This window comes from Festucalex cinctus, chromosome 2, assembly GCF_051991245.1.
Source record: "Festucalex cinctus isolate MCC-2025b chromosome 2, RoL_Fcin_1.0, whole genome shotgun sequence".
Taxonomy (NCBI): domain Eukaryota; kingdom Metazoa; phylum Chordata; class Actinopteri; order Syngnathiformes; family Syngnathidae; genus Festucalex; species Festucalex cinctus.
In genome coordinates this window covers 32,884,166-32,905,739 of record NC_135412.1, presented here as the reverse complement: position 1 = coordinate 32,905,739, position 21,574 = coordinate 32,884,166, and the positions used below count along the sequence as shown (strand labels likewise).

At 36.7% G+C, this 21,574-nt stretch overlaps 1 protein-coding gene across 1 annotated transcript in view; it reads right to left on the bottom strand.

Annotated features, from left to right (window-relative positions):
* Positions 1 to 21,574, bottom strand: part of pex14 (peroxisomal biogenesis factor 14) — a 56,323-nt gene that overhangs the window by 27,280 nt on the left and 7,469 nt on the right. Inside the window, exon 3 of the mRNA XM_077514702.1 lies at positions 2,622 to 2,706. Coding sequence (XP_077370828.1) covers positions 2,622 to 2,706 — 85 coding nt within the window. The remainder of the gene's footprint in view (positions 1 to 2,621; positions 2,707 to 21,574) is intronic.

Genomic DNA, 21,574 nt, shown 5'->3' with positions numbered 1-21,574 from the left:
GCACCGTATGTGTGGGTGTGTGGGTGCGTGCATGCGGACTCGCCGCTGTTAGACTGTACACTGAAGACTATTATTGTACAGGAAATATAAGGAACAATGGGAATTTATATGCAGATTATCCACTCAATTCAACACATACTCAACATTTGCAGCCTCAAAACTAAAATAAATAAAATAAAATAATAATAATAATAAGAATAATAATAATAAAAGTCGATTAGTCGTTAAAAATATGAAAAGTAAAGTCGATTTGAAAAAAAGTAAATGACAGCCCTACTACCATATTTTTAGACTTCAAGTAAAGTAAAGATGTACCGTATTTTCCGCACTATAAGGCGCACCTAAAAGCCTTCAATTTTTTCAAAAGCTGACCATGCGTCTTATAATCCAGTGCGCCTTATATATGGATCAATATTGAGCCGCAACAGGTCTCGCTGTCAAGACACTATTGGTGACCCTGCACGATCGGTGACGCGCATGCGCAGAAGATCCCGCCATCTTGGATCGCTAGCTAATACTAATACTTTACCTCAGAGAAAATAATAAAACAGTTGTTTATTCATTTTGGGAGTGAATGGAGTTGTCAGAAAGCTGATTTGTAATCTATTAATAAAGTTTGACTGACCTATCTGATTGTTTTGTTGACATTCCCTTTAGCGCAGAACCATCTAATGGATGCATAACGTAACCCCAGCCTCTACTGTAGAGCCTTATATATGGAAAAAGTTTTAAAATATGTCATTCATTGAAGGTGCGCCTTATAATGAGGTGCGCCTTATAGTGCGGAAAATACAGTACTTTTTTGGGGAAATTTATTTTACAAAAACAGAGAACAAGAACGACAGAGCTCGGATCTGCACTCAAAATCCATGTTCCCCAATTGCAGGTGTGTTCTAAAATAACCTTCGAGCAAGGAAACAAAGTTTTATGTAATATAACATAACATAACATAACATAACATAACATAACATAACATAACATAACATAACATAACATAACATAACATAACATAACATAACATAACATAACATAACATAACATAACATAACATAACATAACATAACATAACATAACATAACATAACATAACATAACATAACATAACATAATATAATATAATATAATATAATATAATATAATATAATATAATATAATATAATATATTATATTATATTATATTATATTATATTATATTATATTATATTGAATATTGAATATTGAAATGTTGACAATTTAATTGTAAATGTCCCAAATGGAAACAAGCCATTAATATACAGGGGTCGCATAGTCACAAAGCATCATATGGTCGAGATGCATATTAACTGAGCAACTACTGTAAATAAAAAATAAAAAAAAACATACACACCGGATGAGGTATCCTTGTGAGACAAAAATCAAATAAAAATACATAACCATGTCAAGTCAGTATGAAGTTGCAAAGTACACACTTGCCTAAAATAAATGATTTGATTCCCAGCTTTACTGTTGAGTGGCTGAAGAGTTATCCTCTCAAAACGGTAATGTACTCTGTGCTTAGTGTTTCATTGCTAGAGTTTCTCTCATCTTTACAATGTCTTTCCCTGAGATCGATGTCCACATGCAAATTGAGGCTTCTTGTTCAGATCTACAGTGGAACTAACTTTCCAAAATAAATCTGCATTAAAACATCATACATATTTCATGAACTCGAAGTGCAGTAAGAGCAAACAGTTTTTCAAGTGCAGCAAAGAGTTTAAAACAAAGAGGAAAGAATGAAGTGTATACCATACACTTCAACCTTTTATCTTTATTATTTAGTAAACAATCTTAGTTGTGACAAAGAAAAAGAAATGTCAAAAGATATGAAGAGCCAGAAAGAGCATACCAACAGCTGGTGAACATGGATTTAGCTTCAGGTTACCTACCCTGTTACGGAGCTTTGAAACTTTTGGCTTTTTAGATACTCTAAAGCAAAACAGCCCCTCAGAAGCCCAGACCAGTCACTTCAGCAATTAAATTCCCAGAAAAACAACACAACTTTTATAGTGGTTGCATTTAGTCTGTAAGAAATTTGTGGTGTAGCACAAGATATTTCCTCAAGTACTGTACATTATACTGAACAAGCCAAGATAAGTCCAATGCATCAAATAATATCATGCAACATGTTTTAAAAGCAACCTCTATGAATGGGGGTTGGGGGGAACCTCTGTGAGGTTTCAAAAATACAGTAACAGTCAAATTGAGTAAAAAGGCTGGGGGCAATATTGAAAATTCCATTGAAAATACAGAGAGTGTTTGTCAATATTAATTTTCCTGAACCCAAAGGAGCATCCCTACTGTTGTGTCATTTATTCACAGGCCCTGAATCATGTACTCTACAACTAAAAAATTGACTATTAGATCCCCCAGAGCTACAACCCTAACCTTTGACCCTAACAACCAAATTTAGAAAAACAAATAAGCGGAAGTCTGCCCTGCCCTGTTGAATTTTCCAATACAAATGACTAACCATTTATACATCATCTGAATTGTACAGCTCTTATATATGTTATTGTTTGACTTTCGGCTTAGTCCCTCATTTAAATTTAAATTATGATTACCTTTTAACAATTATTCAAACAATGCAAAGCTATACGCCCCTACCTTTTTTCTTTAGAAAGGCTTTTCTGGTGGCCAAAGGACTCTGATGTACTTTTGGATTTTGAAGAAATTTTACAGCTGTAGAAACCTAGAAAGAGACAAAAGGTAGAAAAAAGACAAAACATGAAGTCCACAGGAAAGTGATACTTAAAAACAAAACAAAAAAAAAACTGTCAGTAAAGACAAGTAAATGTCATAAGTTAAAAAAAAAAAAAAGACATTAAATGGATTCCATTTAACAGAGACTGTTAGTAATGGAGCCCACCTGACTACTTTCAAGCCACTGTAAATGGAGAGAATGACCAAATCAGCAGTTATAAAATTAGCCCATCAAGAGTGCTGGACAAATGGAGTATGGAGCTTAATTTGCTATTACCCTCTTAAAGACAAACTTCCATCTTAAGTGCGCACTGAAAGAAAATCTATACTTAATGCAGAGGTGATCATTTGTATCTAATAACTTTAGAATCCTAGGCTGAAAACCTCTAATTCCTCCAGTTAAAAACCTGCCATGATCAAATCACACAGCCTAAATGTTGTAATGACTTGAAACGTTAATGCACTAGAAAGTTAAATAGCATCAGAACATCAAAAGTTTTAAGTGCACTGCTTTCATCGATTCTATTAGGTTTTCCTTTGAGATGAGCTTTAATTTTCCATCCGAGTATGCATTTCCAAGAATGGAAGGGAGGTGGGGGAATCATCCGTCAAACTGCATTAAACAACATATTTGAAGTGGGCGGCATGAGGTGGAGCCTTGGAAAATGGATAAATACGCAAGAACTCAGAGAAAGGGGGAAACAACTGGAGAAGAGGTTTAGATGACTTATTATCACACCTGTGGTCCCCGTGATTCAATGTAGAAGTCATCCCTCTAATAGGTTGAAAGGTTTTGAATACTCTGCTTTTCTTTTAGTGTTGAAAGACACAAAGTGATTGAGCACCCTGACAGTACTAATTCATTTTGGGTAATGCATTGCATATACTGTGCACTGTGCAGTGTGCGCCCATTTCAATCCAAATGCACAACCGTTTAAACATGTTCAGTGGGGGGGCTTTGCGTAACAAGCTTTATTTCTGTGACAAACAAACACGATGCTATCATAATAAATCAAAATCATGGATCTTATTAAAGTGTATTTGACTTTTCATTAGTGTGTGCAGATTGCAATTAACTTGAGACCAAATTAAGGTAGTCCTACATCAAATATATCCATCCAGGCATTCAAGAAGATTTTCTACATCTCTACTCCATCGATCAAAATTGACCACATTTGCTACTGAAATATATTTAGTAAACAAATAACACTACTGTTCTTACAACTCTAAGTGGTCAATGTACATAAGGTGCCACATAAATGATACAGATATGGTAACTATATGATAAGGGTTTTAGGTTTATACCCTCATTTACTAAATATAAACTCTATGGTTGGTTGGTCTATTTATCACAATTTATTTGAAACTATAATAGAGTTGTGTTTGAAATGAGCACAACTGTAAATGTAAAAAAGCTAAAAAGTCTTGAACTGTCACCAAAATCCACATGCACATCTCTAGTCATTGTCAACTTCAACCTCTGAAAATATCAAAACAATTTCCCCAGTATTTTGGAATTTTATGGGTATTAAACCTTTTTCTTACCATACAGTGTGCTCACAAGTTTACTTACCCCTAGGGTATGTATTAGTAAATGTTCAATCACAACTGCCTTTCTATATACAGTATTCTCAAAATATTAAACATTTTTATAGTGATTCCACACTGATGACCAATTCTTTAATGGTTTGTTGTGTCTGTGACCTTTGAACGACAGATTTAAGGATTAAGTGTCACCTTTAAAGGAAGGCTCCTTTAATTTTACATGTATGGCTTGATCGGCAGTAAATAGTTAGTTTAGCTACGAAAAATGCATAAGAGCTGAAGAATACACCCTTATATTGATTTATTTAACTTTTCTTCAACATAGAAGTACTTCCGTGTTGGAACGCCCCCAAGTGGTGACGTAACAAGTGTGTATACTCGCTTGGCGAACGCAGACATAACAACGAGAAGGACACAACGTCACTTATGCCTTTGTGTATTGCAAAATTTTGCAAGGCGTCGGCAAGGAAAAACCCGCGAATATTGGTTATTATACTGCACGGACTGTTTTATTTCATAATTCATTTGAAGGTGGCCAACGCAGGGGCACGTCGGCACGTTACCGTAATGCACAGTATTAACAATCGTTGGGGCGGCTGGCTTGACTTCGTCTTTTCGAGTGGCGGCTGGCCTGACCGCAGTGGGACGCTACGCAAAAAAGAAAAAAAAAAACAGCTAGGGGAGGTTGGGTGCTGTAACGACGATACATTTAATTTTACTATTTTTTCTTTTTCCTGAAATATTTCGTCAGTTCCACACGTTTTGCATTGCTCGTACTGTGTGTCACTTTACCTGTTGGATATTTGCTCCTCCAAGACTTTTCTTCTTCACATCTTTCATCGCAACCAAAGCTATCCTGAGAATGTCTATTTAGTATTGCCATGTTGAATGTCTGATGTTCCAGGATGCAGTTGAGATTGTCCGCAAGGAACCGATCCTCGAGTTCTTTCATTTCCAGACAGCACACATTCATTAGCGGATTGTCCATTCCTGCAGCTCCCGCACGAGCACCACTCACCCCCCGCCTGATTCACTCGTTCGTCAAAGTTTATTTTGTGCCCGAAAAGACCATCTGGCGCCACAACTTTCACATCCAAGGCAGACTTTCCTTCGGTAGTGTTATTTTGTCGTGTTGGCTCGAAGCGATAAGGTTTAATCCTTCCGGGTTTGACGCTAGATGCACGGCTGCGTTGCATAGTGCTTCCATAGTGTAGCGTTTACACACTAGTGACGTAAACATCCGGGTTATTTAGTCACGTGTAACAAACATGCCGGCGTTCGATTCATTTTAACATCGGTTTAAAAGTTATTAAATGTACATAAAAAAATAATCACGTCACCAAATTAATTATTGAAAAAGTAGCAACTTTTTGCTGCTAAAAATGGATCAATAAGTAAAGTGTCCCTTTAAGGAAAATGAAGGCCTAAATTTAGAAGAAAAAAAAAAGAATAAATTGAAACTTTAGATTCCCAGAGAATACCATATATCACCCAATCAATTCTTTGAAAAGCATATTAAAGGAGAAAACAAAAAGAAGAAGCCTCACCATGACAATACTTTGTTATTAGGGATAAGTCAACTATCCGCCATATTGATTATCGGCAGCAATTTTCAGTATTGTGATGAAAATCGACATTGGCCTTTTTGGGTTAACTTTAAGGAACTATTTATTTATTTACATTTTCACTTAATTTTATAAGACACTGCTGACAACATGGGCGCTCATTGCACTTTGATTTTGTTTTAAATTAAAACAAAATTAAGTGAAAAGTTAACAGTTCAATTATATTGAAATTTTGGCAAACATAAATGTTACTGTGGAAACCTTTAGGGAGTCTTTTACTTGTTTAGATTTTCATATAAATTAAGACATGCTGATGACCATAGGAGCTGGTTGCACCTTTTTTATTTTTAAATCAGAATTTTAAAACAAAGCTATCTATTTTTTTATATGTCTAAAACTAAAAGGAAAACCTTCAACATGTTACAAATTCGAAAAGTTATTTTCACAACCATACTTAATTGCATTTCAACAAAATTAAGAATTGGAGTTTGTACTTTTTTTATGTCAATATTTTCCCTTTCACTGAAAATTAATATCGACTTCATATATTGATTATCAGCTTCTTTAACAGCTAATAATTCAGCCCTGGAAAAAAAATTATAGTGGTGTACCACTAAATATCGTTAACAAAATACCGTGTTCATGTTAACAGTCATAAGCACAACATCTTTGAAAGGACCATGGCTAGCTCAGCGGCAAACAAATGAGGCATATGTCCATTTGGTTAGTGGTAGATCTTTAGGGAAAGGAAAAGTGCACTTCTTAGCAGATGACATAGAAGCTTTAAACAAGTTCTCAATCTCATCTCAATCAATTATAACCACATTGCACAGATTTTAGTCTTGTTATTGACTTATAGATCATCTCCTTTATAGTGTTGGGTAGCACAACTGGCTTTCAGAGGGGTGGGATGGATAACAATGCAAAATATGTTTGCCTCTGTCACAATCTAAGACAAAAATAGTGACACTATCCATGGATAATAAAAAGTAGTACGTTTTCTTTTATTTTAATATTTTTTTTTATTAATTATTTTTTGTTCAGTTCTACTTGCTAATGCACCGAAGTGCTTCATGTTAAGGGTAATAATCATTACAAACCAGATAGCCATTAAAGTGTGAGGTAAAGCTGAAAAAGAGGCAAAAACTCAATCAGAGGAGCAGAGACCATTAACCAACACACTTACCGTGAGTGAAGTTGATGAGCGAACAGGATTACAGGCATGTTATTGAGTTTGAATTGGACAAGACCTGCGCTACACTGCACAAAATTAGAAATGTAATGTGTTGATTTGTGCTAGATGAGAATAAAATGTATTTATGCTCAGAGCAGCGGGGGAATCCGTTTAAGCAGTCGTATACAAGGTGTGCTAGAAATGTTCCAGGAATCGTGGCACAAAAGATAATCAAAACTACAAACTACAAGTTTGTTTCCCTTTGAAGTAATTATCTTATAGCCCAACAAACTCTCAGCATTCTCTGCCACGCGTTCATGCACTTCTGGAAGTACTGAGAATTGATCCTCCGCACCTCCATTGTCACGGCTATCTTTAACATCGTCAAAGCAAGTCACTGTAATGACCCCCTTTGAGCACGCTAATGGAGAAAACTTGTAGTTTGGGTTTAAAAACCTTTTTTTTTGACACCAGTGAGAGAAATGTATTTTTATTTTATTTTTAGCGATACCAAGTAAAAACATTTAACCATTGAACCGCTAGATTTATTTTGTGGTTAAGATTGGAGAAATACAGTCACTGTGAAAAAGCATGACTCTCAAAATGAAATTAGGACATCCGATTGGTCACTAAAATCAGTTATGTGGACAAATTAATGGCTGAATCAATTCTATTGGACCTTTTCATAGTGTTAACAACAGTCCCTGAAAAAAAAAAAAAGTATTTTGGCAGTTTAAAGAACTGTAATTTGCACCCAAAGTAAAAATAAAAACTATCAAAACATTTTGGATAATTCTACACTTTATTAAAATTTCAAGTCACTCCTGCGTAGTTAGAAATACAAGATCTACTCCAAAGCTACACTTTCCTCCATTTGGAGGACATTATACAAGTAGAATTTAGGCGTGGGGTGCAATGGAGGGGGCTAAATGGAAGTCATTAGCAAGTATAGGGTTCGGTCTCAGTGTGAATCAATTAATTCCCAATTGCCCTGGCCTGTAGATTCATGGAAAAGTGCCTCTGATATGATAATAGACTAATAGACATGGACAAAAATTGTGTTAGAAAGGTCTCACATTTCCACCCCTAAACACATATTAAGAAGACCGAAAGCAAGAGAAAGTGAGAGACAAAGAAAACAATTAAAGCTTTTAATTGTGTGCTTTCATCGTAAGCTGTCTTGTATGACTAAACTAAATATGTTCATAGGTAAAAGAGCACAGCTAAAAAGAAATACATTAGAGGTGGGAATCTTGGGGCACCTCACGATTCGATTGCGATTACGATTCAGAGGCTACGATTCGATTATAAAACGATTATTGATTTCCCCCCAGGCAGCAGAAAAAAAAACAATGTATTTTGGTGCTTTTAATGTTTCGTACATTAGTTACAAAAATAGTACAAAAGTCCTCTCAGGCCTAAATAAACTACTATTTCAGTATCAAGTTAACAGTTCAAAACAGTAAATAAAATACTCAAGTCCTCATTCTGTAACAACAGCTTTTAAGTATATTCAGTCTTCAACAGAATAAAACATAGCATTGAGCAAAAATATATTATTTTTATCCACTCAAAAGTGCATTGAGGTATAAATGAAAGACAATGTGAACTACTACTTCAATACAAATGCCTAAAAAAAAAAAAAAGTGCTTTCCTGCTTTTTAAGTTGTGTAAAGATGAACATGTAAACATTAAAGTTTCTCAGAGGTACAAAAAAAAAACCCTCAAGTGCTTTTCTGCTTTTTAACTTGTGTAAACATGAACGTGTAAACATTAAAGGGATCGTTCGGCTTTTTTAACATGAATCTCAATTTGATCCTCACCTCCCGTGTGTGCGATCAGCACTGACTTCTTTCTGACAGCGTTCGGTGACACGCGTTCATGTTCGACGTTGGACGAGAGGAAAATAGTCCAGCAAGCTGGCTGGGGTCTCGGAAATAAAGCCTTTTTCTTCTAAAAACTATTTGTTTTCAAAAGCGTGATACATTTCCACCACAATACTCTTTTCTGAATAAAGTCAGACGCCATTACCGCCAGCCACTACTTTTCTGTTCGTTCGTTCGTATCACTGCGCGGCGCCCTGTAGAACGCTAACCGACGCACTGCAGCCAGCTAGCTGATACTTCCGCCTGAAGTTGTTTGCCTTTTCGGAGCAGGTCTGATCTGACGAAGAGGTGGGTTGGTCAGCTCAGCCATGCTTGTTGTTGTTTTGAATGTCGAGGCGTGAGTTGTGGATGTGTACTCTCGGTCCGTCCCATTAAGCGTCCCGAAGACCGCGCGCGCTACTGCGTTTCAGTTCCGCGTACTTTCCGCTCCGGTCCACTTTTAGTTTCGGTTCCCTTGGCATATTTATATAATCGGAATTTGGACTTTTGTGAATCGTTCTCGATTGTTCCACGGCCGAATCGTGAATAATCTAAGAATCGGAAATTTTGCACACCTCTAAAATACATTATAATGAAATTATTGTATTTCCTTTACTCATCTCACTGGTTGGTGTGGCCAACAGTGCTTTTTAATCTTTTTAAAAGAGGGGCTTTAAATGCCCTTCTAATTGTGACAACGAAACCACCTTAATATGACCTTTAGTGGAGGAAGCAATGTCTCATGGGAGCAGCTATAGAGAATTATTGACCCTGTTAGATATCAGGAAGCGAGGTGCACACCCCACTTAGACACTACACAGCCATAGGGGAAAGAAAAAAAAAAAAAAAAAGTATTAGACCACATTGTTTTCTTCAATTTCTTGTTCATTTTAATGCCTGGTAACTAAAGGCGTATCACGTGACAGACAAAAGAAAACACGTAACTAAAAGCACATTTTGGCAGAGCAATGCCATTGCTATTGATATGAGAAATTAAGTGAGTTTAGTTATTAAGAAAACCACACAAAATGGCTCTTAAGACCCAATTGTTCTCATCATACCAAACACGTATCTTTAGTTACCAGTCATTTAAAATGAACAAGAAAATTAAGAAACAAGGGTGTTTTTTTCCCCCATGATTGTATCTTGTGGCTGCTGTAAAACTATTTCAACATTAACTATTGTTAGAACAACAACAAACAACAATTGTTTCACTTTGAGTCCTGATCTTTTTGGAACAAATACCCACAATTTCACAAAAACTGACTAAAATTTAACACCTACACATATAACAATTGGCGGGGAAATGGGTCAAATATACTAGTTTAACTATAGACTTGGTAAAAGTGCTGGAAAGCAAAGGGGGCAAATAACCTTGGTTGAATTTCTGTGTCCTGTGCTCGGAGAATGTGGTCAATTTTTATTGAATGATGCCCAACGTTCGAAAATTAAAAGGTCAAAGTCAACATTTCAATACATGAAACACACAATGGAAAACCCAATTGACATTTAGGTTTAAAAATAACATACAACAGTGTATCAGTGACAGCCACAGGCAAGCTACAATCAAGATAGCAAACCGGGATTATGCAATTTTTCAAAGGGGAGCTAAACAGAAAACTGACTTTTGTTCCCTCCCTTCAGACTGCATGTACTGGACAAACTTTCCATTTAGCTTACCGGTAGTTTATCTATCAGCACGACATCTTCACAAATACAGAAAGGCTGAGTGGTAAAAAAAAAAAAAATAGTACAGTTGATTCACCAAGGATTATGAAACTGTAAACTACAAAAAAAATATTAAAGGATAATATAACTGAAGAATGCAGGCCGCTCCCTTCAAATGAGAATAGGACACTGTTTCTTATTCCTTTTCATATTCCTATTTAAAAAAAAAAAAAAAAAAACTTTCAAATGTGCCCACACTTTTAATAATATTATTTTGTGTGAAGTTAGCTAATTTGATAAAGTTAATAATGTAATTGAACAAGCAAAAGTATTTAATTTGGAAAACAGACAAGACAGTTTCACTAAACACACAGTAAACTGTTTCAGTACTTGCAGTCCCACACTAGCGTGAGGCATGTCCCGTTATCAAAGAATATATATCTACAATAAGTATGCTTGTAGCAGTGGTGCATATATATATATATATATATATATATATATATATATATATATATATATAAATTAATCCAGAATGAGTTTTAACCAATAAAATAAAATAAAATATTTCACAAGCAATTCAAGTTAAGGTCAAACCTTTTTGTTTGCTTTAGTAAGGCAGTGAGTTTCTTCTGACTGATACTGTTAAAAACATTTACACCTTTGTAACAGAGTTGCAACTTCTCAAGGGTCAGGAACTAATCTGTAGATTTATTGCCAATAATATTTGCCATGACAAAATGCGATAATATCACTAAAAATTGTATTCACATTTTTTTTTTTTAAATATATTATCACTTTTCATCATTTTGCATTACAATAAATTTTCAGGATTATATTCATGAAAGCTTTAAAATAAAAAAATAAAAAATAAAAAATAAAAAATAAAAAATAAAAAAAGGTTTCACAAAACCCCATATCTGGATTGGCTGACTATGGAAAATGTGCACTGATTTAATGATAATTAAGCATTTTAAAACAAAATACTGTAGTTAAACTTACCAATATACGAACTTGAATGTCATGAAATGTTCGGTCCATGCATGAAGTAGCTTGTGTGGTGGTGATGTCTTGTTTTTTGTTCTTTCCACTTTGAACATGCCCCCGATGGAAAAGACGCAGGTGATTTTCCCAAGAACAACATGGTATTTCTCAAATTCAGTAACGGCCGACTTGTACATTGACTTTACCATAACCCTTTAAACATCTTTCTGACTTTGAGACCACTTTTTTTGCCATATAGTACTCACATTTAGAAAGTAATGAGAACAACCACACACAAAAATCAGATATGAACAAAAAAACATTATTTGAGCATTAACACTTCAAGTGTCAACATATGGAACGAAAAGACTTAATTTTCAAGAGTGTTCATGTTCTTAAACACTGCTGTTGTACTGGAAGGCTAAGTGGCCCAATTTGTGTATCTGTTTTTTTTTCTTTAAACAGCCTCATATGTTTTGTGTAATCAGGGCCTGGTATAGATATGCCTTTCCGAAACTACTGTTGTGAGACACGAGAATGTTTAGATAAAGAGGGGCTCACAGAGGCCCGATAGATAAAGTAGGAAGGCTTCATAAGATTTGGACAAAATCACTTAAATACACAACCACAATTTCGTTTTAATTCAAGTAAAAGGCCCAAACCATGAGTCGGGTGCTGCTCTGAGATGAGGGTCATCAGATATGAACCCTTTAGCACTTTAGCAGTCGGGGTGCAGGAGGGGAGTCACGGTGGAACACAACAAACTACTTAGCCACCACAAAACAATCCAGCCTCTTCTCAGCTGCAATCCAGTAATGGATACTTCCTCAGCTCCTCAATTGGTCAAAATGTTTTCATACAATAATTAAATTCAGAAACACATTTACAAAGCAGGAGTAATCAATTTTAATTAGTTGATTTTTTTTTCATTCGCATAAAATTTAATGTACTGCCATCGATCTCTTTTTGTTCTTTAATGCAGTGCCTCTTTCCTGTAATTTGAAGCTTTCCTTTTTCTTTTTCTCCCTCCCAAATAGTCATTCATGACATTCTGTGACAAACCAAATGTGCTCATCAGCAAAGGGAACATACCAATGTAACTTTAGATCAGTGGAATGTACCCGAAATACAGCTTTAACACATATGCACAACAGATGAAAAACCTTAATGTCACAATGCATTAACAAAATTTACTAAATCTATGACCAATTGAAAAGACAAAATGGTCTTTTTTGTGTGCACACATGTGCTACATGAGGGAAGCTCTTCACAAAAGTCACTAAACCATTACATTTGATTAATGCCTTAAAATAAATATTTAACTTAATTGCATCATTTTGTCAGCTTCAAAATGTACACGCAAGTCAATAACATTTGGTAGATTGCTTACATCTACAACAACCATAGTCAAATAGTGAGGTAGGCCCACCTGGAGGGCGATAAATAAACATGCCAAAATGCTTTTGTTTTTTGTTTTTTTGCCGTTCTAGAATATAGTGTAATTGCACATCCACTACAGTAGGTGGCATGGCAGTAGTCACCCTCATTGTTAGAGTGTGCCCAGAAAGTGTAAACAATATTAATGAAGTCATTCAGCAGTCCAGTTCTTATTTTGTTTTATTTAATGTTAAGTATACAATATTATGCAGTACTGATCATTTTATTATTTTTATAGTCACAGCACAAAGTTTGGGTTAGCACAAAATATCTTCTTCCTGGGGAAATATTATCATGTTCAGTTGAGAAGTTAAAAAAAAAAAAAAAAATGCCTCTACTCTGGAACAACATTGCTGGCCGCCATTGCCAAAAAACTTCCACACTGACATTAAACCATGTGTTTTTACTCACAAAAATGAACTTGTAAAAATCAACTATTTAAAGCAGTCAGTTGTATTTGATCAAGTGTGATTACTTAAAAATTAGGTGGTAAAGCAGACAGATGGGCCACAAAGGCTTTTCTTGAGACCAACTATGCACCGTGTGCCGTCCTTCACATCATCAAGGCCCGGCGGGTTTTCACATTCAATTAACTGATTGAGGCAAAATGCAAGCGGCACCAGCAGCAAACATTGTGACGCTTGTGTCCAACAGACACAGCACAGAAGTTGTGTTGCGGTGTCGGGAGGACCAAGGCCTTCGTCACAGGCAACTTACTGTGACAAGCCAATCCTCTAAACACACAAACACTGAAGTTGGCTTGTGTGTGCCATCCTGTCACCTGCCAAATTGACTAATAAAACAACAATGGAGAGGCTAGTGAGAGTAGAGAGAAGTGCCTATTTATTGATCAAATTATTATTTCTCGGGTACACTGTGCCAAGCTGGCAACACAGTGCTAACAAAGACAACTAGACAGATTGTGACATTCCTGTGACATTATAATCACACGTCAACCCCCTCGCCAGTCAATAGGCCGAGCGTGCTAATCGTGTGTCCTGGATCACCAATTTCATGGTCTTCAAAGGAGGGGGCGCAGGGGCAGGAATTGGTGGCATGACCCCCCACACATGGGTGAGAGCTCTGTTTCCTCTCTGAGCATACATGGATGGAAAAGGGGAGGATAGAGTCAGGGGATGCACGCTGAGGCCAGTGTGGATCCAGAGAGGATTAACATCACCATCTACTGGTTAGGGGTGGTACATGTGTTTCCAAGGGATGATGAAAGGGTTGCAGCATCCTTGTGGCCTGTATTTGACACAGACCTGTCAGAAACATTTAGACACACTTGCCAAAACAATGGCATATCTACAACGGCAGATAAGTCAGAATGCAATTGCCATCAGAGGAGGCCGAAGACAAACAGTACAGGCTTAAGAAAAAGGTTGGTAAACTCCTTTAGTGGGGGCCTACAGCTATTTGTGAGGATATGACCTATGGGAGTAGGATAAGCATTAAAGGAGTGTGGTGCTGACAGTATAGGAAAGTAACAATCATCAGGCTCGCAGAATTAGAACTTATCTTTCTTCTTTTTAAGCTCCCGCTGGAGTGCACCGACATGACAGCTCGTCACATCGAATAATCATTCTTCATTTCAACCTATCTGAGCCGGTCAGGCTCCGCACTGATGATCTCATTGTTGTAAAATGGCATCAAGTCACAAGTGTGGTGTTTTGTTTATACATGACACATCTTAGCGCGATACAGATACATATTTTCTCAGAAGTTCACAGCCAAGTATAATGTTGCGCAGCACATTGAAAGAATAATAATAAATAAGGAGGACTAGAGAAGAGAGGTAAGGTTGAATGTTTCTCAAAAGAAACCCTATTATACAGTACTTTGGAGGACTTTCAACTTTTTTTTGGTAAAGACAAGTTAAAGGGATAGTTCAGATTTTTTGACATGAATCTGTATTTCATTCTCACCTCCAGTGTGTGCGATCATCACTGGCTTACCCCTGACAACGTTCTGTGACACAAGTTCTGGTCCGGGGTTGGTCGAGAGGACAGTAGTCCGGCATGTTGGCTGTCGTCGCGGAAATAAAGCGTTTTTCTTCTAAAAACAATTTGTGTTCAAAAGAGTGATACGAACGAACAGAAAAATAGTGCCCGACGGTAATGGAGTCTGACTTTTTTTCAGGGGGGAGTTTTGTGTGCAAATATATCACTCTTTTGATGATACATTTGGGTCTTGCCCATTTTTATAAAGAAAATATGTTTGTTTGTTTTTTTTATTTCTTTAAATAATAAGTAAATTATTAGCAGTAGTTCTGGAAAATGTAATTTAATGCCTTTTATGGAGCTGCAGACACATAGCACTATAGAAAATTAAACTTCCACAGAATCCACAGAGACTACAAAAAAATAAAAAATATCTAGTCTACTCTACTTGAATTGGAAGGAGGGGGGAATAAGTAATCAAGAAGATATGTACCATTAGTATTTAAAACTACAAGAAACATTTCGGCAAGAAGACAACTTGTGGTGGGAGAACCAACACGTTTAAGAATTGCAGGCCCAAGAATGACAAAATCCAAGGTGGTGTGTTGCACCAAAGGGACAAAGTTGATAAGAGCTAAACACAAAGAACTATACAGTAGATGGCCTGTCTGCATTTGACTGACTTCCATTTCACTCACTGTGGTGATATTAAAACCACTTTCTACAGAGAAAAACATGCTTTGAGACAGATGACATGAACAAGGACAACTCAAATGAGGAGACATACCAACAGCGTTGTGTTACCAAGTCATGTTTGGGCTTTGGGGACAACCAAAGAGTGCTTCACTCTTTCCATCAGATTGCAGGCTGCCAGAACCACCCATAAAAAGGAATCCAGGTTGTATTTATTGCAGAGCTAGTGCAATAAATACAATGTGGATTGCTCTAGAAGTTCGTGGCAGCTACAATACATGCAGCCATCTATGATTCTAATCAAAGAGAAAGCAAAATACCGGTGCCAGGAGAGCTGCAGTAGAAAAGAAATGCAATATTCATGTTAATCACTGCATTAACAAGACGTTGACAGTCTTGACAATCGAGCAATGATGGGGAAGCCTAGATGTTGAATGTTAGGCGAGCCAGAGGGGATGGTTGCATTTTCAGTGTGCCATGCTGTTTCCCTTGGATCTTCAGTTGTACCACTTCACATTTGAAAACGCCAATGGAAAAAGTTTAATCACAGATAAATGGTAAATATACTAGTTGAAAATTAAGCCTGCAGTCAACTGTGAAGAGAGAAACGAAGGGGCTTGTCTTTAAAAATGTTTCAAGACTCAATTTTGAACAAACTAGCTGAGGGGAAGCATTTCATTCATATAGAAAAGACAACAGAACTATACTCTACACAAAGGAAAAGTGTTTAGTGATAGCAGATTCATTTTAACTAGACTCAACATTTTATTAAAATACTTTTGAAGTGAGGCTAATTAGATCGCATAAGTTACAGTGCTGTTTAGTTTTAAGATGATTTATTTTAAGATGATTATGATTTTTTTTTTTTGTTACACTAATATATTAGCACTCTTTATCGCTATTTTAGATTCCCCAGCCCAGATAAAGCCACAATCTCAGTATGCCATACACTGAAAAACGATGAAATCCCATTAGCATTTTGCTTTCATTATTTTTAATCAAAACCTGAAAACTGACACATTAATTAATAGCCATTGCCACTTTTGCCACTCTCTCAGAGAGTTGTTGGGGGAGGCAATTAACTCCACAAAATAATGAAAATAATTGGGGGGGGGGGGGGGGGGGGGTTATTCTAAAAACCCTTTATGTCATATTGTTGTTCCCATAAAAGTTAAATTTGCAATACATTCTTGTTGACATATTCCATTAAACTATTATTCCAGTCTTCACGGAACTATTAGCCAGTACAGTATGTTATTAATAAAGTAAATTATTAGTGTACATGCTTGCTTTTCTGCAACATTACATTCATGTATTTTCAGCTAAGTAGATTGTTGCACATCTAAGATTTTTGTTGATTGCTGATTGAAAAACAGAGTCAAATCCCCTTTTGCTTCCCCCTCCCCAAATATGTATTAGACTGTGTTGTTTACATTAAACAACTAGTATAAAGTGCATTTATGTCTGAAGCATAACTTTGTAATTTACATTCCAACATTTATTCAAGGTGACAAACGAGCATTTTGTCAACTCGAGCTTTTCCACGATGCAGCCTGTGTTCAATCTATATAAATTACAGCCGGGAATGAAGGAAGTGCCAGAGCAAATTATTTCATTATTATTTATGCATGTATGACTATATAAAGGGCTACCAAGGCAAAAGGAATTACATGATTAGGCTAACTTCGGTTTAGAAAGAAAGAAATGATATTGTATTGGCTGCTGGGCCAGTCAAATGTCAATACGATTAAATGGTCAATTCAGATACCTAAATTACATGAAGATAAGCCTTACATATGCATGGTAAATACTTTTTTTTTTAATTAGCACAGAGCTCATCTATATCTTAGCCATAGCAAGATGATTCTTTAATTAAAAACTTGCCCAAACGACAGTATTATGAATTACATAATTAGACTGGGCAGTTCTTTCAAGAAGTTGGTTTAGAACATGCACTGAGGGAAACCTAGTATTTACAGAAAATATCTGGCACTGTGGGGATGCTCGCCTACAAATTAGCAGTTAATAACTTATGGTGAAGGCAGATGAAACTGGGGGGAAAAAAATGTTACCCAAAGTATCAATTACAAATAATTATCCTTTGATTTCCAAGGCAGGAAAGCCTATAACGCATTTTAACAGAGTGCTTACATCACATGGTATTCTCATCTTTTTTTCAGCCAAAACAAACACACACCTCAAGCAAAACATAGCACACCACTATTAACACATTCACTGCCATAGATGGTTTTAGACGTCAAAGATTTTTTTTTCCCCCCCCTGGACTTGCAGTGAATGAGTTAATATGATCTTTCTTTGAATTCCCTTCTTTGTTTCACGTGACAAAATAGACAGCCTTTTGTTCCAAGTTTATTTATTCGATAAAAATGTCTTGGAACTAAATTGCTAAATATATAACAATGCAGAGAAAGTTTTATTTACAGAATGACACTTTCCAAGAAATATCAAGCTCTGTGGTCCGTTAAACCTTACCTTAGAGGACCCTCCTCTTGTCTGACGTATGGGATTACATATTATTTGTCGTGCTATTGTATTTTCTTTCTATACACTTATTCAGTTTCTCTTCATAGTTGGTTATTCTCCACCACAATGCTATTCCAGCAAGACATTAGTGAATTAAAGTGGGGGAAAGCAGCAGCACCACTGTTTTAGGATGGTGTCAATGCCGAACATACACACCCCACCGACATGGGAGACGACAAGTTAATCGTTACTGCAGAGAGAAAGATGGAGAAGGTGAGAATTATTGTTGGAATGTTCAATCAAACTCAGAAGACACTACAAAAAAGAGAAATATATTATGCTGACAAATAAAAAGGTCTCAGTGCCTGAATTACCATAGTCATTTACCTATTAAAGTGAGGATGCTTCCTGTCAATCAACAGCCATCACATTCTCATTTTGCGGTGGAAAGCAGGCGTAATTGCTTCTCATACTAATCAACACAACTTGTGTAATTATGCCTTGAAAGTGACATTGGAGGCCGAGAGCGATGTGAGCAGTCTTGACAGCGGAGACGTCTCCGATTCATCAGGAGATTTCCAACCTCTCTGCAAGGAGACAAGCCATTCTCCGACCAAGTCGCTCACTCTAGCAGTTTGCGACCGTAAACACAAAGAAAAGATGATAAATCAAGCGGAAGTAATTACAAAGCAGAAGAGGGAACGAAGCTCGGCTTGGTGAAGCCACTTTCTCCACACTACTGTAGCAAAATGACTATAGTGCAATTAAACCAGTGTCATACTTCTATAATTTCTCAAATAAACAAACTATGACAGGTCACTAAATTGTGGGAGAATGAGGAATTGCAACATTGTTACCAGACTCTTTACGTTCCTAATCTTGCAGAGACAAAACACAACAAACACATTCCTAAGACATTGAATTGTATTGAATTTGGCCTAATCACAGCCTTAACACATACAGTTACCAAATAAAATTTCATGTATAACGAGCTCTGACAAAAACATTTTTCTGAGCTACATCTGTAACTAGTCACAATGTGGCCCATGCAGCAAGGTCAAAAATAATTGTTAAAACCAAACAGACGCGAAAGATGACACAATCCACACAAAAATGTGTTGACACAAAGTGACAACAGCTTCAGTACAGTGAACTTTTCGGTGAATTAAAGGATCCTCAATTCTCTCATTCAAAATGGCAACATAAAAGGTTGTGCGCAAAGCAGATCCAAATCCAGATCTGCACAAGCAGAAACCACAAAATAGATCAAATTCATAAACTGGGCTGGAATCATCTGGCCTCATCATTTTGAATGATGTGGGTGGGACCAACAGAAAGGAGTTGCCAACATCAAAAAGAAGTCAACTGGTAATTTTGGCACACTATTAGGGGACTAAGCAAAGTGATTTCATCTGCAAACAGACACAAAGAAGAGATTTATCGGTTATAAAAATACGTTCTTTGAAAAATGAGGGGGAAAAAATATCTGCCGTTCCTCCCTCAATGCCTTCAATCAAACTTAAATCATGTCGTGTCTAAAGAAATTCTCTTTTGACAATGTAAAAAGTACGTGTGACAGTGATTCACCTCTTGCATTCAACGCTAATGAGTCAAAAAGTGTGACCTGCGCTTAAACAAGAAGTCCCACCCAGAAGCTGTAAACTCATTTTCCCTCATTCAAGGCAGCAATGCCGGCAGCAAGATGTGCTCTGAGCATGCACGATAAATCTGACGTGAAATCATAATCATAAAAGCAATTAGCTGACCCTGTGCCACTCGTCCTTGGACATGACAGTGAGAATTCATTCAGAGTCCTCGAAGGATGCTGCTGGCTGCGGGGTTGAGTGGGGTGGGGTGGGTGGGCTAGTGCAACACAGCAACAATAAAATGGAGGGCCCTTCCTGTATCATTAACCACTGAAACAAGCAGCACATGATGCACCAACACTGTTGTGCTGCAAAAACATCTCTTACACTTTTCAAAGACAGACTGGGTTTCGTCCCGCACTCATACAGAAGTGCACTCTTAGGTACTACAGTATGTCAGAACCTACTCAATGTGAGGTCACAGGTGCCATTTATTTAACTTGCATGTCAGAAATCCTGCAGTTTCTCACTTTCACTTCCACACCCAGTAATTACACAGAGGCCTGCCACCTAGTGACCATCTTCCTCAATAATCATGAAATATCTCTGAGCCTCTTGCCCCCGCTCGGACCATAACTCTCCTTTACGGCAGACAACTCCAATAAAGGATTACAATTACAATTAAAGTAATGAGCAAAGAGGAAAAAGGAAAGATCTCCGAAGGTTCCCTTGACTAACTAAATGGTAGCCTAGTTTCCTGACAGAATTGAGTTAACATAGCAGAATCATCAGTGACTCCCAAATAATTAATTTGGAGAGTGCTGGAACTTGCAAGCTCTAAAATTTGAAATAATGAATATTAAAAAGTGATGAATATGAAATATGAACTATCAGAGATGAGAAGAACTTCCATTGTATTTTTGCAACTATTCTTTTGACAAATCAGAAAATTAGGAGAACAAATTTACAAGTAGAGGCTGCTATGAGCAGCTATTAAGGACTTAGCAACCTTGGCCACATTTGGGTCCTGCTACATTAGGGTACTGGCACATCGGACAATAATGATGATTAAACATCTTTATATGAGACACACAATGTGTGAAGTTGATCGGATCAAATTTATAGGAGGCGTGTGTTCAAATATGACTTCTGTAATAGGCCAAAAAAACAATGAAATATTTGAACGTAAATTCAAATTGGTGGATTTCCAGTTAGGTTTAGCTACATTTGATGTTTAGTAGGTCTTGGGTTATTACATATGACTAGGGATGTTCGATACCACTTTTTTCAGACCGATACCGATACTCCGACCCTCACTACTCACCGATACTGATACCAACTGCCGATACCAGTAGAACATTTTGACAAATAAAAAAAAAATTTAAAAAATCACTAAAAGATATTTTTAAACAAATATATTTCCTTTAATTTTGACAAAAAAACAGCACAATCACTCTTCAATAGTCTTAACGCTCAAAATAAAACACAAAAATGCTCTTTTAGTTTAAGATTCACAAATTTGAAGTATTTCCAAACCGGTGAAGTTTTGGTGAAAAACTGCTGCAAGCTCGCGCCAGTTACAGGCAAGGAGGACTCACTTAACGTCTTCCCCCTCTGCCATCGGTCGCTTGTACACGTCTGCGTCACGAGTACTCGAGTACTTGAAAAAAGGCTGGTATCGGCCCGATACCGATACCTGGTATCGGTACTCGCCCATCCATACATATGACAATCAATTTTCATAGATTTAAGTGAAAAATACAAATAGAGTTGCTTTGTTGAAAATGTATAGGGTCGCTACTGAGCCATTTTTAAGAAATCACACAATATCCCTACAAAACATAAATGTATTAATTTAATATATACGTCTTTGCCAGGTGTGATGTTGGTGCAAACGTTCATAAGTTTTCAGCCAA